The sequence below is a fragment of the Colobus angolensis genome, unplaced genomic scaffold (assembly GCF_000951035.1).
Source record: "Colobus angolensis palliatus isolate OR3802 unplaced genomic scaffold, Cang.pa_1.0 Scaffold99, whole genome shotgun sequence".
NCBI classification, from domain to species: Eukaryota; Metazoa; Chordata; class Mammalia; order Primates; family Cercopithecidae; genus Colobus; species Colobus angolensis.
Genome location: NW_012123931.1, coordinates 134,653 through 153,628, shown reverse-complemented (window position 1 = coordinate 153,628; position 18,976 = coordinate 134,653). Strand labels below are relative to the sequence as shown.

The 18,976-nt window shown below is 42.7% G+C and overlaps 1 protein-coding gene across 1 annotated transcript in view; it reads left to right on the top strand.

Annotated features, from left to right (window-relative positions):
- Positions 1-1,471: 1,471 nt before the first annotated feature.
- Positions 1,472-18,976, top strand: part of LOC105505207 — a 32,182-nt gene continuing 14,677 nt past the window's right edge. Inside the window, exon 1 of the mRNA XM_011933007.1 lies at positions 1,472-1,519. Coding sequence (XP_011788397.1) covers positions 1,472-1,519 — 48 coding nt within the window. The remainder of the gene's footprint in view (positions 1,520-18,976) is intronic.

Sequence of the window (18,976 nt, the reverse complement as noted above, 5' to 3'; positions counted from 1 at the left end):
CTGTTCCCTCTATGGAGAGTCCAGTGGGCATGGAAACCATGGCAACTCCCCTCTTCCAAATCAGCTATTCCTCAATGCCTTATTTGTATTAAGATGCCCAAACCTGTCATCTGTGCTGAATGTATTTTCCTCATTTCCATTTTGCATCTTGGCTTATGCTATACTGGCAAGGACGCAAGAGACAGGAGGCCTAGACCCTAGTCCCAGCCTGACTCTCTGGCCCTGCTCAAGTCCCTAACCCAATGGGACACCTGTCTGAAGCAAGCTTACTTCTCCCAGTGGCTCCTCTTTTGTCTTTTTGTATCCCCTGATACAAGTTTGCTGTCTTTGCATTTTCTCTGCTTCTGGATATTTCGGCCGTTGTTAACTGCATTATTTCATTCTTGGTCTCTGAATCCGGGTGTTTGATTTTCCAATTGATCCGTATTCCTTATGAGGTGCCTTGTCAGCTATTAATCCAGGATAGTTACTGAGTTCTTGTAGGTGACACAGCCACCAACTTGGGGTGTGTGTGTGTGTGTGTGTGTGTGTGTGTGTGTCTCCCAAGGGAACAGAGCACTACTGAGTTCAGGCTGATTATTAGCTTGTGTACTGTCAGCAAAATACATTCACAAGAAGGCTATGTGCTGATTTGTCTTTTGCAGTGACGTCATGTTGCTCATGTTTTATGTTTTTCAGAGTTCATTAGTTTCTATTTGTTCTCAGTTAATATCCAGCTCAATAGATTGCGTAAGTAGAATACCCCCAAACTGAAAATCACCCACTTAAAATATAGTGAAAAATATGTCACCTATTTAAACTATAGTTGAAAATATGTACCCATTAGTTCTGTGTAGCAAGCACTGGATAATGGGTAAGGGCACAGGATCCCAGGGCTAGACTGCCTGGGTTCCAATTCTGACTTAGCCACTTGCTGGCTGTGAAATACTTGACAGCTTTAGGCCTCAGTTCTTTCTTTCTTTCTTTCTTTCTTTCTTTCTTTCTTTCTTTCTTTCTTTCTTAATCCCAAAGGTGATAGTAAGCCTCAGTTTCTTGATCTGAAAAATATAAATTATTCAACGAGAGTCTATGTGAAAATTTTAAAGCACACTGCCTGGCTCAGGAAAGTCCTCAGCTTTAGCCATTATTAGCTATGATTACTAATGTGCTGTCGACATGTGCGTTAATGAGGCAGGAAAATGCTCAAGGATAACTACCAAGTATCCAAATTATCTCATCAGAACGAGAGAGATGCATGTGTGTGCATGCTTATGTTTCAACTCAGAGCCCCTTGTCTAGAAGACTCTTGAACTCAGAGGATCAGGCAGTATCACTTTACTTTGCAGTGGAGCCATCACTTTTGTTGATCAATTAAATTGACGTAATGCTCTTCTTTTTTTTTTTTTTTTCCACCAACCATGTGCCTAGAGCTATCTGTGTCAAGAAGACCATGCTTTAATTAGCTGGAGTGAGCAATTCAACTTGTGGAGGAATGAGAATTGACATTGTTGAGACAAGAAACATGAAACCCCAGGGTAAGGTAGGAATCACTGAAAGTCAGGCAAAGAAGCCCGCGTCCAGTAATGAGTTAGGCTTTGCTGGCCTCTGGCCCTACAGATGGCTCTTTGGAGAGGAAAAAATTAAGCTAGGCTAAGGCCACAGATCCTAAGGGACTGCTGGCAGCTGGAGGCTGTCTATGGAAGAGAGGCAGAGGGTGGCACCTAGTTGGAAGAGGGTGCTGGAGGGTATGGCTTGAGCCTGTGTTTAGAGATGGAGTCCCCTGATTCCTGAGACTGGGGAAGGAGATCATACCCGGATCAGAGGACCTCAAATCAGAACTTTTCCCACCCACATCCCCTTCTCTTCAGGGCATCTTTGATTGCAAACAACAGATAAACTAGTTGGAAAGCTCAGCAGATTCTCACGATGGTGCCTAGCAGACCAGACCTAGTTGCCCTTTAACCTGTGACTGAGGGTGATGCCACTGGCCCGTATGCACACATTGGAAAACCTTTACGTCCATGGACACGCCATGCCCCACAGAGACAGCTGTGCAGGATTCTTTAGGTTTGGAGTGCTGTGCCGCAGGTTGCCTTATAAATATGTAGGATTAAAATGGGATGCCCTGGAGCTTAGCTAACCTTTACCCCAACCCCTCCCTAAAATGAAGGGGCTGCTAAAACAAAAAAGTTTTGTTTTCTTTATGAAAGATGGATATGTCATTGTTTTTAGAACCTTTGGAGAAAGATTTATTGGAAGGAAGCTCTCCTGAACCCTCAGAGACTTTTCTCATTTACTGGAGCAACGGCTTTAGAGTCCTAGGTCTTCATCCTGGCTCAGCCACTCTCCAGCTGTGTGGCCTTCAAGAAGTTGCTTGACTACACTGAGTCTCATTGTCACCTATGAGTGGAGGTTGCTACATTGCTACTGTGTGGAGCATCTACCCCCAGTCACTCTTATAGGGTGATGGTGAGGAGCAAATGAAATAATAAGGTTGAGGCAGGAAGATCACTTGAAGCCAGGAGTTCAAGACTAGCCTGGGCAACATAGCCAGACCTCATCTCTACAAAAATGTTTCTTAAAAAATTAGCTGACTTGGTGGCTTATGCCTGTAGTTCCAGCTACTTAGGAGCTGAGATGAGACTACTTGAGCCCAGGCAGTCAAGGCTGCAGTGAGCCATAATCATGCCACTGCATTTCAGCCTAAGCAGCAGAGAGAGACCCTAACTCAAATATTAGTAAATAAATAAATGAAATAGTGCATGTAATTAGTACACTAGAACATGATCAGGCACATGGTAAATGCTCTCCACAGTTACTTTCAGTTCTAAAATATATTTTGTGACCCTGTGAGATAAACAGACCTGAGCAAAACCTTGTTAAACCAACAGGTTTAACATCTTGTCAAGAGATAGCAAATTCTTGGAACATTTGCCACTAGTCCCCAAACCTATGCCCATGACAGACATTGCTAATCGATAGCAGCATATTTCCCCTACAAGCGTCATCTACCTCAGAATCTTTTCTAACATAGCTTTCCAAGCCACCACTTAATCCAAGCCCATGAGATGAAACCTATTTGGCATTTCTTGATCTAGTGCCCCAGTAAACTTTATAATGTTTCAGGAGAGGGTGTCCTTTGGACTCAGTCCAGTGACAGAAGCATTTGAAAACACTAATCTATATGATGGCTATTTCCTACAGGTTTGAATCAATACCTCCAGGGACCCAGGGCATTGGCTCACTTGGAGCCCCTTGTTCCCTTTACTCTTGTTTTGGGCTGTACCAATTTATTGCAATTTTATACTCCAAAGCTTAAGACTTACTTTTAAAGGGAAAGATAAAATGTTTTATTAGTTAATTTCCTAGAACAACTCTCTTTACCTCTTAGAGCCAGAGTTTTTTCATCTATAAAAGAAGGCATTGAAATAATAAAGATTACAGAAAAAAGTAATAAAACAGAAAATATAAAAACAATAGAGAAAAATCAATGAAATCAAAAGTTGTCTCTTCAACAAGATCAACAAAGTTCTTTGACAAACCTTTAGCTATACTAACCAAGAAAAAAAGAGGGAAGACTCAAATTACTAAAACAAGAAATGAAAGGAAGGGTCATTATTACAGACTCGAGAATAAATAAAAACTGTGAGTAGACCTGTAACAAGTAAAGAGATTGAATAATCAAAAAAAACTCCCCTCAAAGAAAAGCCCAGGCCCAGATAGCTTCACTGCTGAATTCTACCAAATATTTAAAGAAGTAATACCAATTCTTCACAAACTCTTTCAAAAAACAAAAGAGAGTACACTTCCCAGCTCATTCTATGAGACCTCTACTACCCTGATAACAAAACTAGACTAAACATCATAAGGAAAGAAAACCACAGACCAGTATCTTTCCTAAATATAGACACAAACATCTGCAACAAAATCCTGGCAAAACAAATCCAGCAACATATTAAAAGGGTTATACAGGATTTATCCCAGAAACGTAAAGTTTGTTTAACATGCAAAAATAAATTACTGTGATACACTATATTAATAAAATAAAAGGGTTAGGCATGGTAACTCATGCCTGTAATCCCAGCACTTTGGGAGGCTGAGGTGGGCAGATTACCTGAGATCAGGAGTTGGAGATCAGGCCAACATGGTGAAACCCTGTCTCTACTAAAAACACAAAAATTAGCCAGGTGTGGTGGCACACACCTGTAATCCCAGCTACTCGGGAGGCTGAGGCAAGAGAATTGCTTGAACCTGGGAGGCAGAGGTTGCAGTGAGCCAAGATTGTGCCACTGCACTCCAGTCTGGGTGACAGAGCAAGACTCTGTCTCAAAAAATAAATAAATAAATAAAAATAAAAGACAAACACCACATGATCATCTCAACAAATGCAGGAAAAGCATTTGATTAAATGTTTTCATGATAAAAATGCTCAAATATTTTCATGATAAAAATATTCAACAAGTTAGGACTAGAATGGAACTTTCTCAACCTGATTAAAAAAAAAAAAACTATGAAAACCCTACAGATAACATCATCCTTAATGATGAAAGACTGAATGCCTTCCCCTAAAATCAGGAATGAGACAAGGAAAGCCACTTGCATGATAAGACTACAGGAAATCAAAAGGAATAAAAAACACAATTTAGTCACCCACTCTCCAGTTGATGGGCAATAGGTTTTTGCTATTTTGAACGGAGCTGTTAGGAACATTCCTTGTACATGTCCCCTGTTTTATGTAGGCAAGAATTTCTCTTGAATGTAGAGTAGAATTCCTGGGCTGGGAGGAGTGTGAACATTCAACCTTATGAGATGGATGAGATGGAGCCAAACTGTTTTCCAAAGTGGTCAGACCAATGTACATTCCCAGCAGCAGTTCTTAAAAGATCTCAAGATCTCTATCTTCTGGTGGTGTCACAAGCAGTCAAAAAGAATGAACACCAGCTATAAACAACAAGGATGAATCTTAACAATATAATATTCAGCAAAAAAAAAAAAAAAAAAAAATATAAGTATGCATACAGCATACTTTTTATAACTTGAAAAACAACTGAAAGGAAAATATGTGTATGGGCTGGGCATAGTGGATCACACGTGTAATCCCAGCACTTTGGGAGGCCAAGGCAGGAGGGTCGCTTGAGGCCAGCAGTTCAAGACCAGCCTGGGCAACATAGCAAAACCCTGTCTCTACAAAAACTAGAAAAATTAGCCAGGTGTGGTGGTGCAGGCTTGTAGTCCCAGCTACTTGGGAGGCTGAGGTGGGAGGATGTCTTGAATCCAGGTGTTTGAGGTTACAGTGAGTTGAGATTGTGCCACTGTACTCCAGCCTGGGCAATAGGAGATTCTGTCTCTTAAAATAATAGTAATAATAAGCAAATAAGTAAAAATTTTAAGAAATGTGTACGTATACTTTAGGATTATATGAAGATAAAATTAAAAACTGTGTGAAAAGGAACTCTAGGGGAAGAGAGACATCTGTACACACATTTCATAGCAGCATTTTATTCACAATCACCAAAAGTCTATTGCAACCTTTTGGCTATTAGGTTGCAGAAGCAACCCAAGTGTTCATAGATGAATGAGTGGATAAATAAAATGTGGTATACTCATACAATGGAATATTAAATTATGTTAAATATATATTAAATAATATATTTAATATTATTAATTTAATAGTATTTAATAATTTAATACTATTTAATAATATTTAAAAAGAAGGAGATTCTGACACATGCTACAACACGGATTGAAGACATTATGTTAAGTGAAATAAGCCAGGCGCAAAAAGACAAATACTATATGATTCCACTTGCAGGAGGTATTTAGAGTAGTCAGACTCAGAAATAGGAAGTAAAATGGTGGTTGCCAGCGTCTTGGAAGGAGGGAAAAACAGGGAGTTATAAATGCGTGTAGAGTTTCAGTTTCACAAGATGAAAAGAGTTATTGGAGACTAGTCACAGCAGTGTGAATATACTTAGTACTGAACTGCACACTTAAATTTCATGTCTTGTGCATTTTACCACAATTTTGAAAAGAAAAAAGGAACTATTAAGGGAACTAGGAACATGAGATTCAGGAAAGTGTTTCCCTGTGGAGGGGGAAGTGATAGGGAGTCAGGAACATGGGGAAGTGCTGTGTTGTCAGCTATAATAAGTTGTTAATGTCCTAACTTTAATTTTGCATAGTGTGCTCCCTTTAAAAATAGTGCTTATTACATTTTTGCAAATAAATAAACATATTAAAATGCTCCTGCATTTTACCAGTGGTGAGAATGTGTTATGAACCAGGGATTAGATCAATCCAATTATCTACACCTGAAAGGAAAAACATTCAACCTCAAAATCCTCTGTAGGAAATTATAAACTTTTTAAAAATTGACAGTTAGGATGTCAATATCTCCCCTAACAATTTCCCTTTGTCACTTTCATATAGTCCTGACTTCAAGAACCCTTCTTTAAATTACTGCAGATAGAAGCTACAGAGAGAAGGCTGAACCAGGAAGATCCCCATCTGGGAATTTTAGTCACACTTCTGGCACCCAGCAGAAACAAACAAAGGGAAGCTTGCTCCTTACAGAAAGTTATATTTTTAAAAAATTCAACAAAATACTAATTTATTAAACAATCCAAGTAACAATTTGGTTGCAAGTTGGCCACTCAATGTTTCTAATTTTTTAATAAAATTCATCCATCATAAATGTGATAATTGACTTATTTTGACCCCAATTTGTTATCAGCTGTTGGTTTAACAAGGTTTTGCTCAGGTCTGTTTATCTCACAGGGTCATGAAATATATTTTAGAACCAAAAGTAACTGTAGAGATCATCTTGTCTAGAGATAGCAAATTCTTTAAACATTTGCCACTAGTCCCCAAACCTATGCCCATAGCAGACAGTGCTAATCGATAGCTGCATATTTCCCCTACAAGCCTCATCTACCTCAGAACCCTTTCTAACATAGCTTTCAAGCTTTCCAAGCAACCACTTGATCCAAGTCCATGAGATGAAACCTATTTGGCATTTCTTGATCTAGTATAACCGTCTGCTTGTACAAATGGAGAAACAGAGTAGGGAAGTGACTTACCCAAGGTCACACAAGAGACAAAATTCATTCGCATCTTTTGAGCTCCAGACCAGTGCCTTTCTCATTACTTTTGAGTCATCCCTTCCTTTGATATAAACCAGACACTCCAGTCATCACAGGAATCCCAGCCTCTGCTGAATCCAACTCCCAATGTGCAGCCTTATTCATGAACATTTTCCTTTCTGGGATTGCAGGCCTCTCTCTCCCTCTCCGTCCTTTTAGCTGCTACTGCTGTTGGTGGTGAGGGCTTCCATGGAGGAGAAAGCATCCTCCTTATCTTTCATGAAGCTCCTCTGGCAGCTCCCCAAACAAAGCCCTTTGCAAGTGCACCACAGCACTGCCAGCTTTGGCATGGCTGTAACTCACTGTGTGCTGGTCACCGAGCTCCCCTCCATGGTTGCCTTGTTGACATGGAGCAGGTTCAACTTCATTGCCTGAAATGATTCACCCTCCAAAACCTGCCACTCCACTCCCATACACAAATGACCACAGCATTCTTTCTCTGAGAAAACCTACAAAACCCAAATTGTTGTACAAATGAGACAGACACCAAATTGCAAGAGCAGGTAAGCTGGTCTTGATCCATGTGAAATAGCTGTGGAAACAAAACTGAAGACCATTTGGTGCCTTCTGAAATTGGCCTTAATTAAGATGCTTTTATGGAACTGGAGAAAGGCAGGCAGAAGCTCAGGATCTTTAGTGCCACAAAATAATGGAAAGGCCTTTAACCTCTGAAAGGGACACCAGGTACAGGCAAGGCATCATTTTCCTTGAACCATGTGGACATTTTATAACCTCTGCCAAGATGCCTCGATTCAAATTAAAATTCAAGTGGTTTTGCCAGCCCCTCCTCCAAGTGAGAAGTACACACCTCATCTTAAAGCCATAGGAAAGGCTTTGGAGATAACTGGTTCAGTCTTCTCATTTTGGACATGAGAAAGAGGGGCACAGATCAGACAGAGACTGGCCATAGGTCATACCTGGGGACTCAAAGCTCAAAGTCAGAGCTCTGCTCTTGATTCAAGGTTCTTCCTCAGTGCATGTATCATAACCAGTGGCCCTTGCTCAGGTGCCTGGGAAAGGAACATACCAAACAGTGCAAAGAAACTTGCAACTGAAGGCAGCCTCCCCAGGGAACACATCGCTGCTGGTGGCGAAAGGACAGCAAGAGGCCTCGCAATTGGAGGGTGAGAGAGGACAGATCAGAGCTGGAACTGACGAGCCAGCTCTGCGTTAGCATGGTGCTGTTGCCTTGCAGATATTTGCTCTTTTAATCGTTTCAACAAATCTGGGTGACTAAACCCATTTCATGGATGAGAACACGTAGGCTCAGAGACAGTGAGTAACTTGGCTAAGGTGGCCTCATTAGAAGTTGGCTGTGCCATTTGACCCCAGGTTACTCACCAGGGCCTGGCCCTTCCTCTCTGACACACACTTAAGGCCACCCTCAGGCCACATAGAGTCCTGCCACTCCCACATGGATGTTGAAGAATCTCAAAGTTAGGTAGAAGTATATTTTATCTTGACACTTCCAAGGAAAATCCTGTGTAAGCAAGGAGTTTAGGGGTGGATGTAAGGACTTTTTTATTTTCTGTGGGGGGATATTTAATCCCTTTAGGAGAATAAAATGTTCTGAAGCCACTTGGTAGTAGCTATTTTTATAGAACTATTCTATTGTAAGGGATTACTTCTAGCTCACTGCTCTACATCTTCCAGAAAAGAAAACTGCATTTACTGTTTAAAATGAAATAAATGCTTATTTTTATAAGGTTGATATGGTTTGCATCTGTGTCCCCAGCAAATCCATGCTGAGATGTAATCCCCAGTGTTGGCGGTGTGGCCTGGTGGGTGGTGGTTGGATCATGGGGCTGGATCCCTCATCAGTGGCTTAGCACCATCCCCTTGGTGATGAGTGAATGAGTTCTCTGAAACCCTGTTGTTTGAAAGTGTGTGGCACCTCCCCTCTATCTTGCTCCCACTCACTCCCTGTGACATGTCTGCTCCCTCTTTGCCTTCAGCCATGATTGTAAGCTCCCTGAGGCTTCTTCAGAAGCAGATGCCAGTGTCATGCCTCCTGTACAGCCTGCAGAACCAGGAGCCAATTAAACCTCTTTTCTTTGTAAATTGCCCAGCCTCAGATATTTCTTTATAGCAATGCAAGAATGATCTAATGCAAATGTGTACTGTTTTGTTTTGTTTTCAAGCTAAGGTATATTGTTTATGCCTTATTACAAATATGAGGGATATCAGAAACTGGGGTAGGCCATAAGCCCAGCAAGGGGAGGAATACTCGATGGCTTCAAGCCTGGGCTCTCCTGCATATGGGGTTTCACAATGGGAATGGTGCTTGATGCATTCAACTAATACCTTATTTGTAGATACCTGTATAGTTTTCAGCTTTTAAAATATGATCAGCTACATTGTAGCCAGTACTTCCATTTAAGTCATGGCTGATATACAACTTTATTTCCTTATAATAAAATACTAGAAGTTACTGGTCAGATTTAAGATGTTCAATATGTATTGACAAATTGCCCACTAGAAAAATTGCTCCAATTTACCTTTGGACAGCAATTATGAAAGGCTCATTTTTCCAAACCCTCACTGATATGGTTTGGATCTGTGTTCCCACTAAATCTCATGTTGACTTCTAATCCCTAATGTTGGAGATGGGGCCTGCTGGGAAGTAATTGCCTGACAGGGGTAGATTTCCCATAAATGGTTTAGCACATCCCCTTGGTACTCTTCTCATGATAGTAAGTGAGTTCTCATGAGATCTGGTCATTTAAAAGTGTGGCACCTGCCCTCTCACTCCCTCTCGCTCCTGCTCCCACCATGTGAGAGGCCTCACTCCCCCTTTGCCTTCCATCATTATTGTAAGTTTCCTGAGGCCTTCCCAGAGCTGAGCAGATGCCAGCATCATGCTTCCTGTACAGCCTGTGGAACTGTGAAGCAGTTAAACCTCTTTTCTTCAGAAATTCCCCTGTCTCAGATATTTCTTTACAGCAATGTGAGAATGGACTAATACTCTCACTAATGCTGAGTTTGCTTTTTCTTTATTATTACTAGTGAAATTGAATATTATTTTACATGTTCATTGGCCATTTGTATTTCTTCTTTTCTGAATTGCCGGTATATTTCCTTGACTTATTTTTCTATTACTGTGTTTGTCTTTTTCCCGTTTGTTGATGAGTACTTTTTTATAGTTGGAATACTCACACTGATATACTTCATTATGTAAAAATCAAAACTTCTATATGTTACAAAACACCAGAAAAACAATGAAAAGAAAGAAGAAATGATTGAGAAAAACAAATTTGTAATGAATAGAACAATTTTTCTTTGTACCTTCTGTACAGTACTGAGCATCTTGCTTAGAAAGTCCTTCATAATCCCCGATATCATGTAAATATTCTTTTTTTATGTTTTCTCTTAGTTAGTATGTTTATAGTTTTATTTGTTAACATCTTTACAACAACTGGAATTCATTTCTGGCATGAGATTGAAAGCAGTAATGATTCTAACTTAATTTTTTTCCAGGTGGTTAATTAATTGCTCTAACAAAATATATTCAATAATTCTTCTTTGCTCAAGAGGTCCTAATGCCACCTTTATCACATGCTAAAACAATTTATTCTTAGAGAATTCAGGTTTGAGGCCAGGCATGGTGGCTCATGCCTATAATCCCAGCACTTTAGGAGGCCGAGGTGGGTGGATCATGAGGTCAGGAGTTCAAGACCAGCCTGGCCAAGATGGTGATACCTCATCTCTACTAAAAATGCAAAAATTAGCTGGGCGCAGTGGCAGGCACCTGTAATCCCAGCTACTCAGGAGACTGAAACAGGAGAATTGCTTGAACCCAGGCAGCAGAGGTTGCAGTGAGCCAAGATCACGCCACTGCACTCCAGCCTGAGTAATAGAGTGAGACTCCATCTCAAAAACAAAAACAAACAAACAAACAAAACTTCAGGTTTGTTTCTGGACTTCCTATTCTGTTCCATGATTTCTGATCTCTTATAAATTCTAAAGCTGTCCTATTCCAACAAGGGCCCCTAAATTCTCAGAAATAGAGTTTGTATTGCTTTGGCGATCTCTGTTCAAATTCTTATCTCTTATGTTAGACCATGAGTTTCCTGAGGGAAGGGTCCTGTTTCACTCTTCTGTGTACCCCAAGAGCCTACTGTGGTGTAATGGAGGGAGGACACAACAGCACCATGGTGAAGTGAGGAAGCCCCAAGCTTAGGGGTGCCAGATTGAGCAAAGAAAAGTATAGGACATGCAGTTAACCTACAATATCAGATAAACAGCAAATAGTTTTTTGTATAAGTATATCCCATACAATGTTTGGGATATACTTATCCTAAAAGTTATCCAGACATCTCCACTGAAACACTCATCCTCCTCAGACCTCACACCCCTACTTACCATGAAATTCAAGCTGGAAAACCAGGAATGCATTTCTTTACATGCCAAATGCCACAGCTCAACTTAGAAGCACCCAACTGACTGGGTGTGAGAGTGGGGAATATGGCCTCCCATGCCAAGAAGGGACTGACTCACTGCTGTTCCTCCATAAGGCTCCCTGCCACAACCACTTCCACCATGCGCCATGTCCCTGTCCCATATCCCCAATCCCCATTCCCCAGGGGCCTTGAGCCCAGTAGAGCCGAGCAGACACTGTATGATCCCACAGCTGACTGTTCATAGTCTCTAACCTTTCCTTCTCTTATAAAAGGAAAACAGGGCACTTCTCTGATGTCACCCAGCATGTGATACCTGCCTAGACACACCCAGGAAGCACTCAAGTCATGCTGGGGAGGCAGTCATCCTGTTTCTCATGTTTATCCCCACACTTCCCCAAGGGTGCAAGTCTACACAGCCTAGACACTGGTCCAAATGGCCCCTAGTTTGTGCCAGGCACAGTGCTAAGCATTGGGGTTACAATGATGAACAAAAACTGACCTGGTCCTTGATGTTATGGAGCTTATAGTCTAGTAGGGGAGATGGCCATAAATCACATGATCAAAATTTATTTAATTGAAAAAGTATAAAGAGATATAAGAGCGTATAGTGAGGGACCTAATCTGATGGGGTGGGTAGTCGACACCCCAATTAAGGGATATTTGAGAAGGCATTTACTGTCAAAGAGAAGTGTTTCTGGCAGAGAGAACAGCATGTGCAAAGGTCCTGAGGTAGGAGGGAGGGAACCCTCAGGGATCTGAGGTGATTGAGGGAGTGAGAGAGAAAGAATGAAGCAAGAGGTGGCTGCAGAGACAGGCAGAGGCCAGATCCTTCAGGCCAAGGGTGAGTCAAGGCCATTGCAGAATTTAGAAAGAGAGTGACTTAATAACATAGGGCTTTTAAAGATGAATATGGTTGCAATACTAGAATGGCTGATTGAAAGAGGCTAAAGTGGAAGCCACTGGGGATGTCTGTGTAAGAACTGACAGTAACCTAGTGGTGGAAATGGGGCAGGAGAGAGGGAGACTGTGCTGGGCTTCTTCATGGTTGAATGCAGGAGAGAAAGGAAGTATCAGGGAGATGCTGGCCCAGCCAGGGAAGACTTTCATCATCCACTGGGCACGGGGGAGGGTGGTTAACCTGTGGGGAGAAGCAGGGCACTTATCCAGGATGGAAAAGAGAGAGAGTGAGAAGGAGCAGGAGCAAGAGAGCTAAAGCTGAGAACTCAAAGGACCAGGGAGAAACTACAGGGCCAGTTCACAGAAATGGGGCAGAAGGAACTCACTTGTTGCCCCAGCTTTCTCTCATTTCAGTCTCAAAGAGATCCTGCCGGCTAGGGGGACACTTTCTTCACTTCGCAAGGTAACCAATTGTGGATCAGATCCTTTTCTAACATCGCAGAGCTGGGACTTGAATGCGAGTCTGTGTAACTACAAAGCCCACATTCTTTGCTGTCTGCCAGGAGCCCCACTTCTGCCCCCGATCCCTGAGCTGATGAGTTATATTGGGGCATATAGCCAAAATGAAGGCTCAAAGATTCCCCAGCAGGGGAGGAAAGTAGCTGGGTGGGAGGGCTAATTCTCATTTCCTGTAGTTCTCCCAGATCCTGGAGCCTAGGGGAACATGGGGAAACTAAGGCAGACACAATGTGGAGACAGCAAAGGGCAGTATTTCTCAACCCTGGCTGCACAGTGCCATCATCAGGTGAGCTTGAAAACTCCTGGTGCCCAGGCTGTCCCCCAACCAATTAGCTCAGAATCTCTAGGGTGGGGCTTGGGCATCAGAATGTTTTCAAGCTCTGCAGGTGATGTCAAGCTCTCCAGGGGCAGTCAGGTTGAGAACCACTGGCATATCAGCCCCTTTCCTGAGACCCACTCTATCTCAGTCTAGACTCATCTTGGAAGGGCCTCCCATAAATGTGTTTGGGGCCACACTGCCCAGGATCCCAGCCTAATCTGAGTTTAGGTCCTCATTAAGATCTTTAGAGACCTAAGACACTGCAAAATTATTGTGCAGAGCTCCTCTCTTTCTTTCTTTCTTTCTTTCTTTCTTTCTTTCTTTCTTTCTTTCTTTCTTTCTTTCTTTCTCTCTCTTTCTTTCTTTTTTCTTTTCTTTCTTTCTTCTTTCTTTTCCTCTTCCTTTCTTTTTCTGTTTTTCTTTTTTCCTTTTTTTTTTTTTTGAGACAGGGTTTCTGTCTGTCACCAGGCTGGAGTATAGTGGTGCAATCACAGCTCACTGCAGCCTCAACTTATCAGGCTCAGATGAATCTCCCACTTCAGTCTCCTGCACAGCTGGCACCATAGGCACACACCACAACATCTGGCTAATCTTTGTATTTGTTGTAGAGATGGGGTTTCACCATGTTGCCCAGGATGATCTTAAACTCTTGGGCTCAAGCGATCCTCTGCCTCAGCCTCCCAAAGTGCTGGGATTACAGGCATGAGCCACCACACTCAGCTCCCCTTTTTCTTAAGTAATTCTAAATAAAAACAAGACTAAATTATAAAATAAAATTTGACATGGGCATTTTTGGAGAGACGACACAAAACTTCCATGATAGCTGAAATTAAAGTATTTATTTTTGGATTTTCTGTTATGTGTATGCACACAGGTACGCACTTGTCCTTTGTTGGTGCCCTATGTGTGTACTGGCTCTATCTATTGGGTTAATCTGCACAGAGTCTGAAAGCACAATTTTCAGTAAACAAAAGCTCTACATAACACAATTTCCAAGCAGTTGAGACTGAAGCAGCAGTCTCTTTCTGGGTTTAATTTGAATTAACCCATTTATGTCAGAAGTTGCAAATGTTTTTTTGTGAAAAATCAGACCTTGGTGCTGACATTGAGCAGTGCGATATAAATAACTCCACAAGCTTAGCATTCCATTATTGGAACGCTAATATTGGAGTTTACTCAATAAATGAGTAAACTGCCAGGATGTACTTGTGCAGGAAACTGACAATTCTCAGCAAGAAATCTTCAGATGAGGCCTGTCACTTTCCAGTGTAACTCTAGGGCCTGCTTGGCAGGGGAACCAGCTTTGGCTGGAGGCTGGATCAAAAGGGCTCCCCTGGGATAGCACCTTCCCATCCCACAGAGGGAGCTCTGTTGGGAACGTGAGACAGATCAAGAAGATTCATCCATTAGGAAAGTGGCCATTGGTCTGTCCGGTTTTAGTGGAGGAGGGTGCTTGGTGCAATGACCACCTCTGATGGGGAAACTAGTCGAAGACATGGGCGTTGTCTTTCCTATGTGTGCCCCACTGGGAGCCTAAACTTGACGGGTGAAAAGCTCCAGGAGATGAATCAAGAGTGGTGTACATCTCTTGGCAGTCCAGGCTGGGCTCCTCCCACCACCCCTCGGTCCTGCCCTCTGAAACCCTTAGCAGGCTGGCAGGAGCCCTTTTTGGGGTTCAGACTTCTGGCCAGGATGCCTATGGCTTCCTATCACTCAGGTGGGGCAGCCTAGTGTACAGATCCTGAAAGCAGGAGAACAGCAATTGATCATGTGAACCCAAGATGTGACTAAAACTGTCTCTGATGGCAAAACCTTTGATGATGAAGAGTCTGGCCCATAGAAAGATGGCCCTGAGCATGGCATCTCTGACCAAATCCCTCACTCTGATCTACTAAGTGTATGAGCCCAGCCTTGCTCACAGTCGGGGCTGGAGGAAGACCTCATGGAGGTCAGGCGATAACTGTACTTCTTGTGTGCCTGTCACTGCTAATTCCACCCACACTGTTCTCTGCCCAAGCGAGCCCAGCCCTTCCATGTCCTGTCATTGCAATCAGGGCTCTTTGGGGGAGAGTGACAGAAAATTCACTCGAGTTGGCTTAGGCAACAAGGGAAGTTCATTGGTTAGTAAGTTAGCCATGGGCAGGAGAGGGAACAGTTGGGCCTCAGGAATACCTGGACTCAGAGTCACCAACGCTATTAGGATTTGCAGGCTCCTTCCCTTGTGTCTGTCTCCACCTCAGTCTGCAGACTAGTTTTGTGCTCTTAGAGCAACTTTCCCCACAAGGTTGGAGTCAGGCTGTTGGCAGCATGAGGCTTCCATCTTCCTGGCTTTGCCCCCAAGAAAGAATGGGGCTCCCCTCCATTAGTTCTGATTCAGAAAATTCCAGAAGAAAGTTTCTGCTTGGTCTGGTCTGGGTTGGCTGGGTAGCTGGGACACTAAAACTGCCAAGCCCTCTAGTGTCATGTGGTTGAAGTAGGGCGGGGAGATGTATTAGTTCAGGGTGTCACGCCAAAATACTACAGACTGGGTGGCTTAAACCACAAACATTTATTTCTCACAGTTCTGAAGGCTGGGAAATCCAAGAACAAAGTACCAGCAAGGTAGGTTTCATTCTGAGGCCTCTTCTCTTGTCCCATAGGTGGCTGCCATATTGTGTGCTTGCATGATCTCTTCTTTGTATTTGTGCAGAGAGTGAGTGCACTCTCTGGTGTCTCGTCTTATAAGGACACTAATCTTACTGAATCAGGGCCCCACCCTTAGGACCTCATTTAACCTTAATGACTTCCTGAGAGGCCTCATCTCCAAATACAGCCACGCAGAGGGTTAGGGCTTCAACATATGAATTTGGAGGAGAGAGAGACACTCAGTCCATTATGGGAAGAAAAACTATTCATGAAAAAAGGGGTGCAGTGGCCAGAAAAGGGGGCAGACAAAACTACAGATGCTCTCCCCATTTCCCCCAATACACCACAAGCGCACACACACACACACACACACACCCACACACACACAAGCACGGCCCTGCCTTTGCCCCTTCCCCACAAGGCCACTCCCCACCCCATGATTATTTACCTCCCTCCTATCCTGCTCTCTGGAGCTGCCCCTTCCCCTACGTTGTCCTGTGGCTCACTGATTGCTGCATGCAGGTAGGTGCATGTAAATGTAGCCAGGGCCGGGGGCCTCCTGGACCATGTGTGTCCTGAGCCCAACCGTGGGACTGGGTGAGGAAGTGGGTCTCACCCATGTCTATTGTCCTCAGGCAGAGCCTAGCCCTGGGACATGAGCTCAGTGGGTGCTGCAGCTTTGCTGGATTCACCTCAGGCCCCCTTTCCCCACATCTATTTATAAGGTTCCCAGGGCCTTGATACCCCTGTCCTTGGAAGAAAAGAATGTGATTACCCAGCTCAGATGAACCTGCTGGTGACTTCCCACAACAGAAGCACATAATTTTCAAGTTCAAAAGAATCTACCGAGTGACTAGCACAGTGAATGAAGACAGACCTACAACAAGCACATCATTGGGAAATTCCAGAAAACTAAGAGTAGAGAGAAAAATCCTAAAATCTACCAGAGAGAAAAGACAGGTCATAAGTAAAGAGCCAAGACTCCGCATGACACTGACTTCTTCCCAACAGCACTGGGAACTAGAAAATAATAGAGCAGTATTTCCCAATGTGAGGAGAAGTTATGTTTAAATTAGAACATTACACCCAGCCAAACTAGTAATCAGGAGTTAGGGTAGAACAATGACATTCTAAAATACGTGAGGGTCAGAAAGCTTGGCTTCCATTCACTGTTTCTCAGGAAGCCACTGGAAAATGTGCTGCAACACAATTAGAGAGTAAACCAGGGAACAGGAGATGCACACAGAAGAGGCAGCAGGAAATTCACACAGTAGTGCAGAGACATGCCAGGATGCCAGCCGTACCATGGGCTGAGAGTTGAGTCCAGATTGGAGCAGAAGGATGGAGGGCAAGGGAGAGAGGGAAGACTCCAGCAAAATAACAGGTCTGATACAGTATCCGGTGTTTCTTAGTTTTTGGATCATTATCACTAGGTATTTGATAAATCAGTTGGAGCATCTGAAAAGAAAATGGTAGGTGGGCCAGGCGCAGTGACTCATACCTGTAATCCCAGCACTTTAGGAGGCTGAGGAAGGGCAGATCAAGAGGTCAGGAGTCTGAGACCAGCCTGGCCAATATGGTGAAACTCCGTCTCTACTAAAACACAAAAAAGTTAGCCAGACATGGTGGCGGGCACCTGTGGTCCCAGCTACTCAGGAGACTGAGGCAGAGAATCGCTTGAACCTGGGACATGGAGGTTGCAGTGAGCTGATATTGTGCCACTGCATTCCAGCCTGGGTGACAGAGTGAGACTCCATCTCAAAAAAAAAAAAAAAAAAAAAGGTAGGTAATAGGTACAAAAACATATAAACAAATGAAGGGAAAAAATGCGAAGCAATTATTAACTCTGAGGGAAAAAAAGGAAATCAATGAGACCATGTCAGTGCCGGAGCTGGGTTAGGGAACAGTATTTAGATACTACAAGAATATAAATGCTTTTGATTTCATAAGACTGTGATCCAATCAAAATGGTAGATTGGAAGCAAGGAAATGATTAAGACCTCACAAGGGAGGTAAGCCCTATACTGTGCTATGCCAGGAGGTAGACAGATACTGAAGAAAACAAATCAAGAAATAGCAACATAAGCATTATTTAGAAATATGATTATAAATACCAGAGGAAATAGCAAAATGAGTCTAAAGTGATGGCCTCTGGGAATTAGGACTCAATAGCAAGAAAGGAAAGGGCAGAGGAAATGCTTTTTGATATAAGCTATTTATTACCATTTTGTTCTTTTTTTTTCTTCTTTTTTTGTTTTACTGGGGATTTCTTGCTCCAGATACCACTGTGTTCTTAACTCTGTGTATGTAGAACTTTGATCAGGATTAAATAGAATCTTACAAATTCTGGAGATCTGTTGTACAGCATGATGACTACAGTTAAGAATAATGGATACTTAAAAATTGCTGAGAGAGTAGATTTTTTGCTTTTATTATTTTTAATTGATACATAATACTTGTACATATTTATGGGGTACAGTATAATATTTTTATACATGTATACAATGTATAATGATCAAATCAGGGTAATGAGCATCTCCACCACCTCAAACATTTATCATTTCTTTGTTCTGGAAGCATTCAAAATCCACTCTTCTAGCTATTTGAAAATACGTAATAAATTGTCATAAATTATAGTCACCCTATAGTGCTAAAGAACACTAGAACTATTCCTCCTATCTAGCTGTATTCTTTTTTTGTTGTTTTTTTTTTCCAGACAGGGTCTCACTCTGTCCCCTAGGCTGGACTGCAGTGGTACAATCACAGCTCACTGCAGCCTTGACCTCTCTAGCCCAAGTGATCCTCCCACCTCTGCCTCCCAAGTAGCTAAAAAATGCATGGCGAATTTTTTAATTTTTTGCAGAGATGGGATCTCCCTATGTTCCCCAGGCTGGTCTCAAACTCCTGGATTCAAGTGATCCTCCCACCATGATAGGCCTGAGCCACTGATCTCAGCCACATTTTTTTTTTTTTTCAGACAGAGTCTCAGTCTATCTCTCAGGGTGGAGTGCAGTGGCACAATCTTGGCTCACTGCAACCTATGCCTCCTGGGTTTGAGCAGTTTTCATGCCTCAGCCTCTCAAATAGCTGGGATT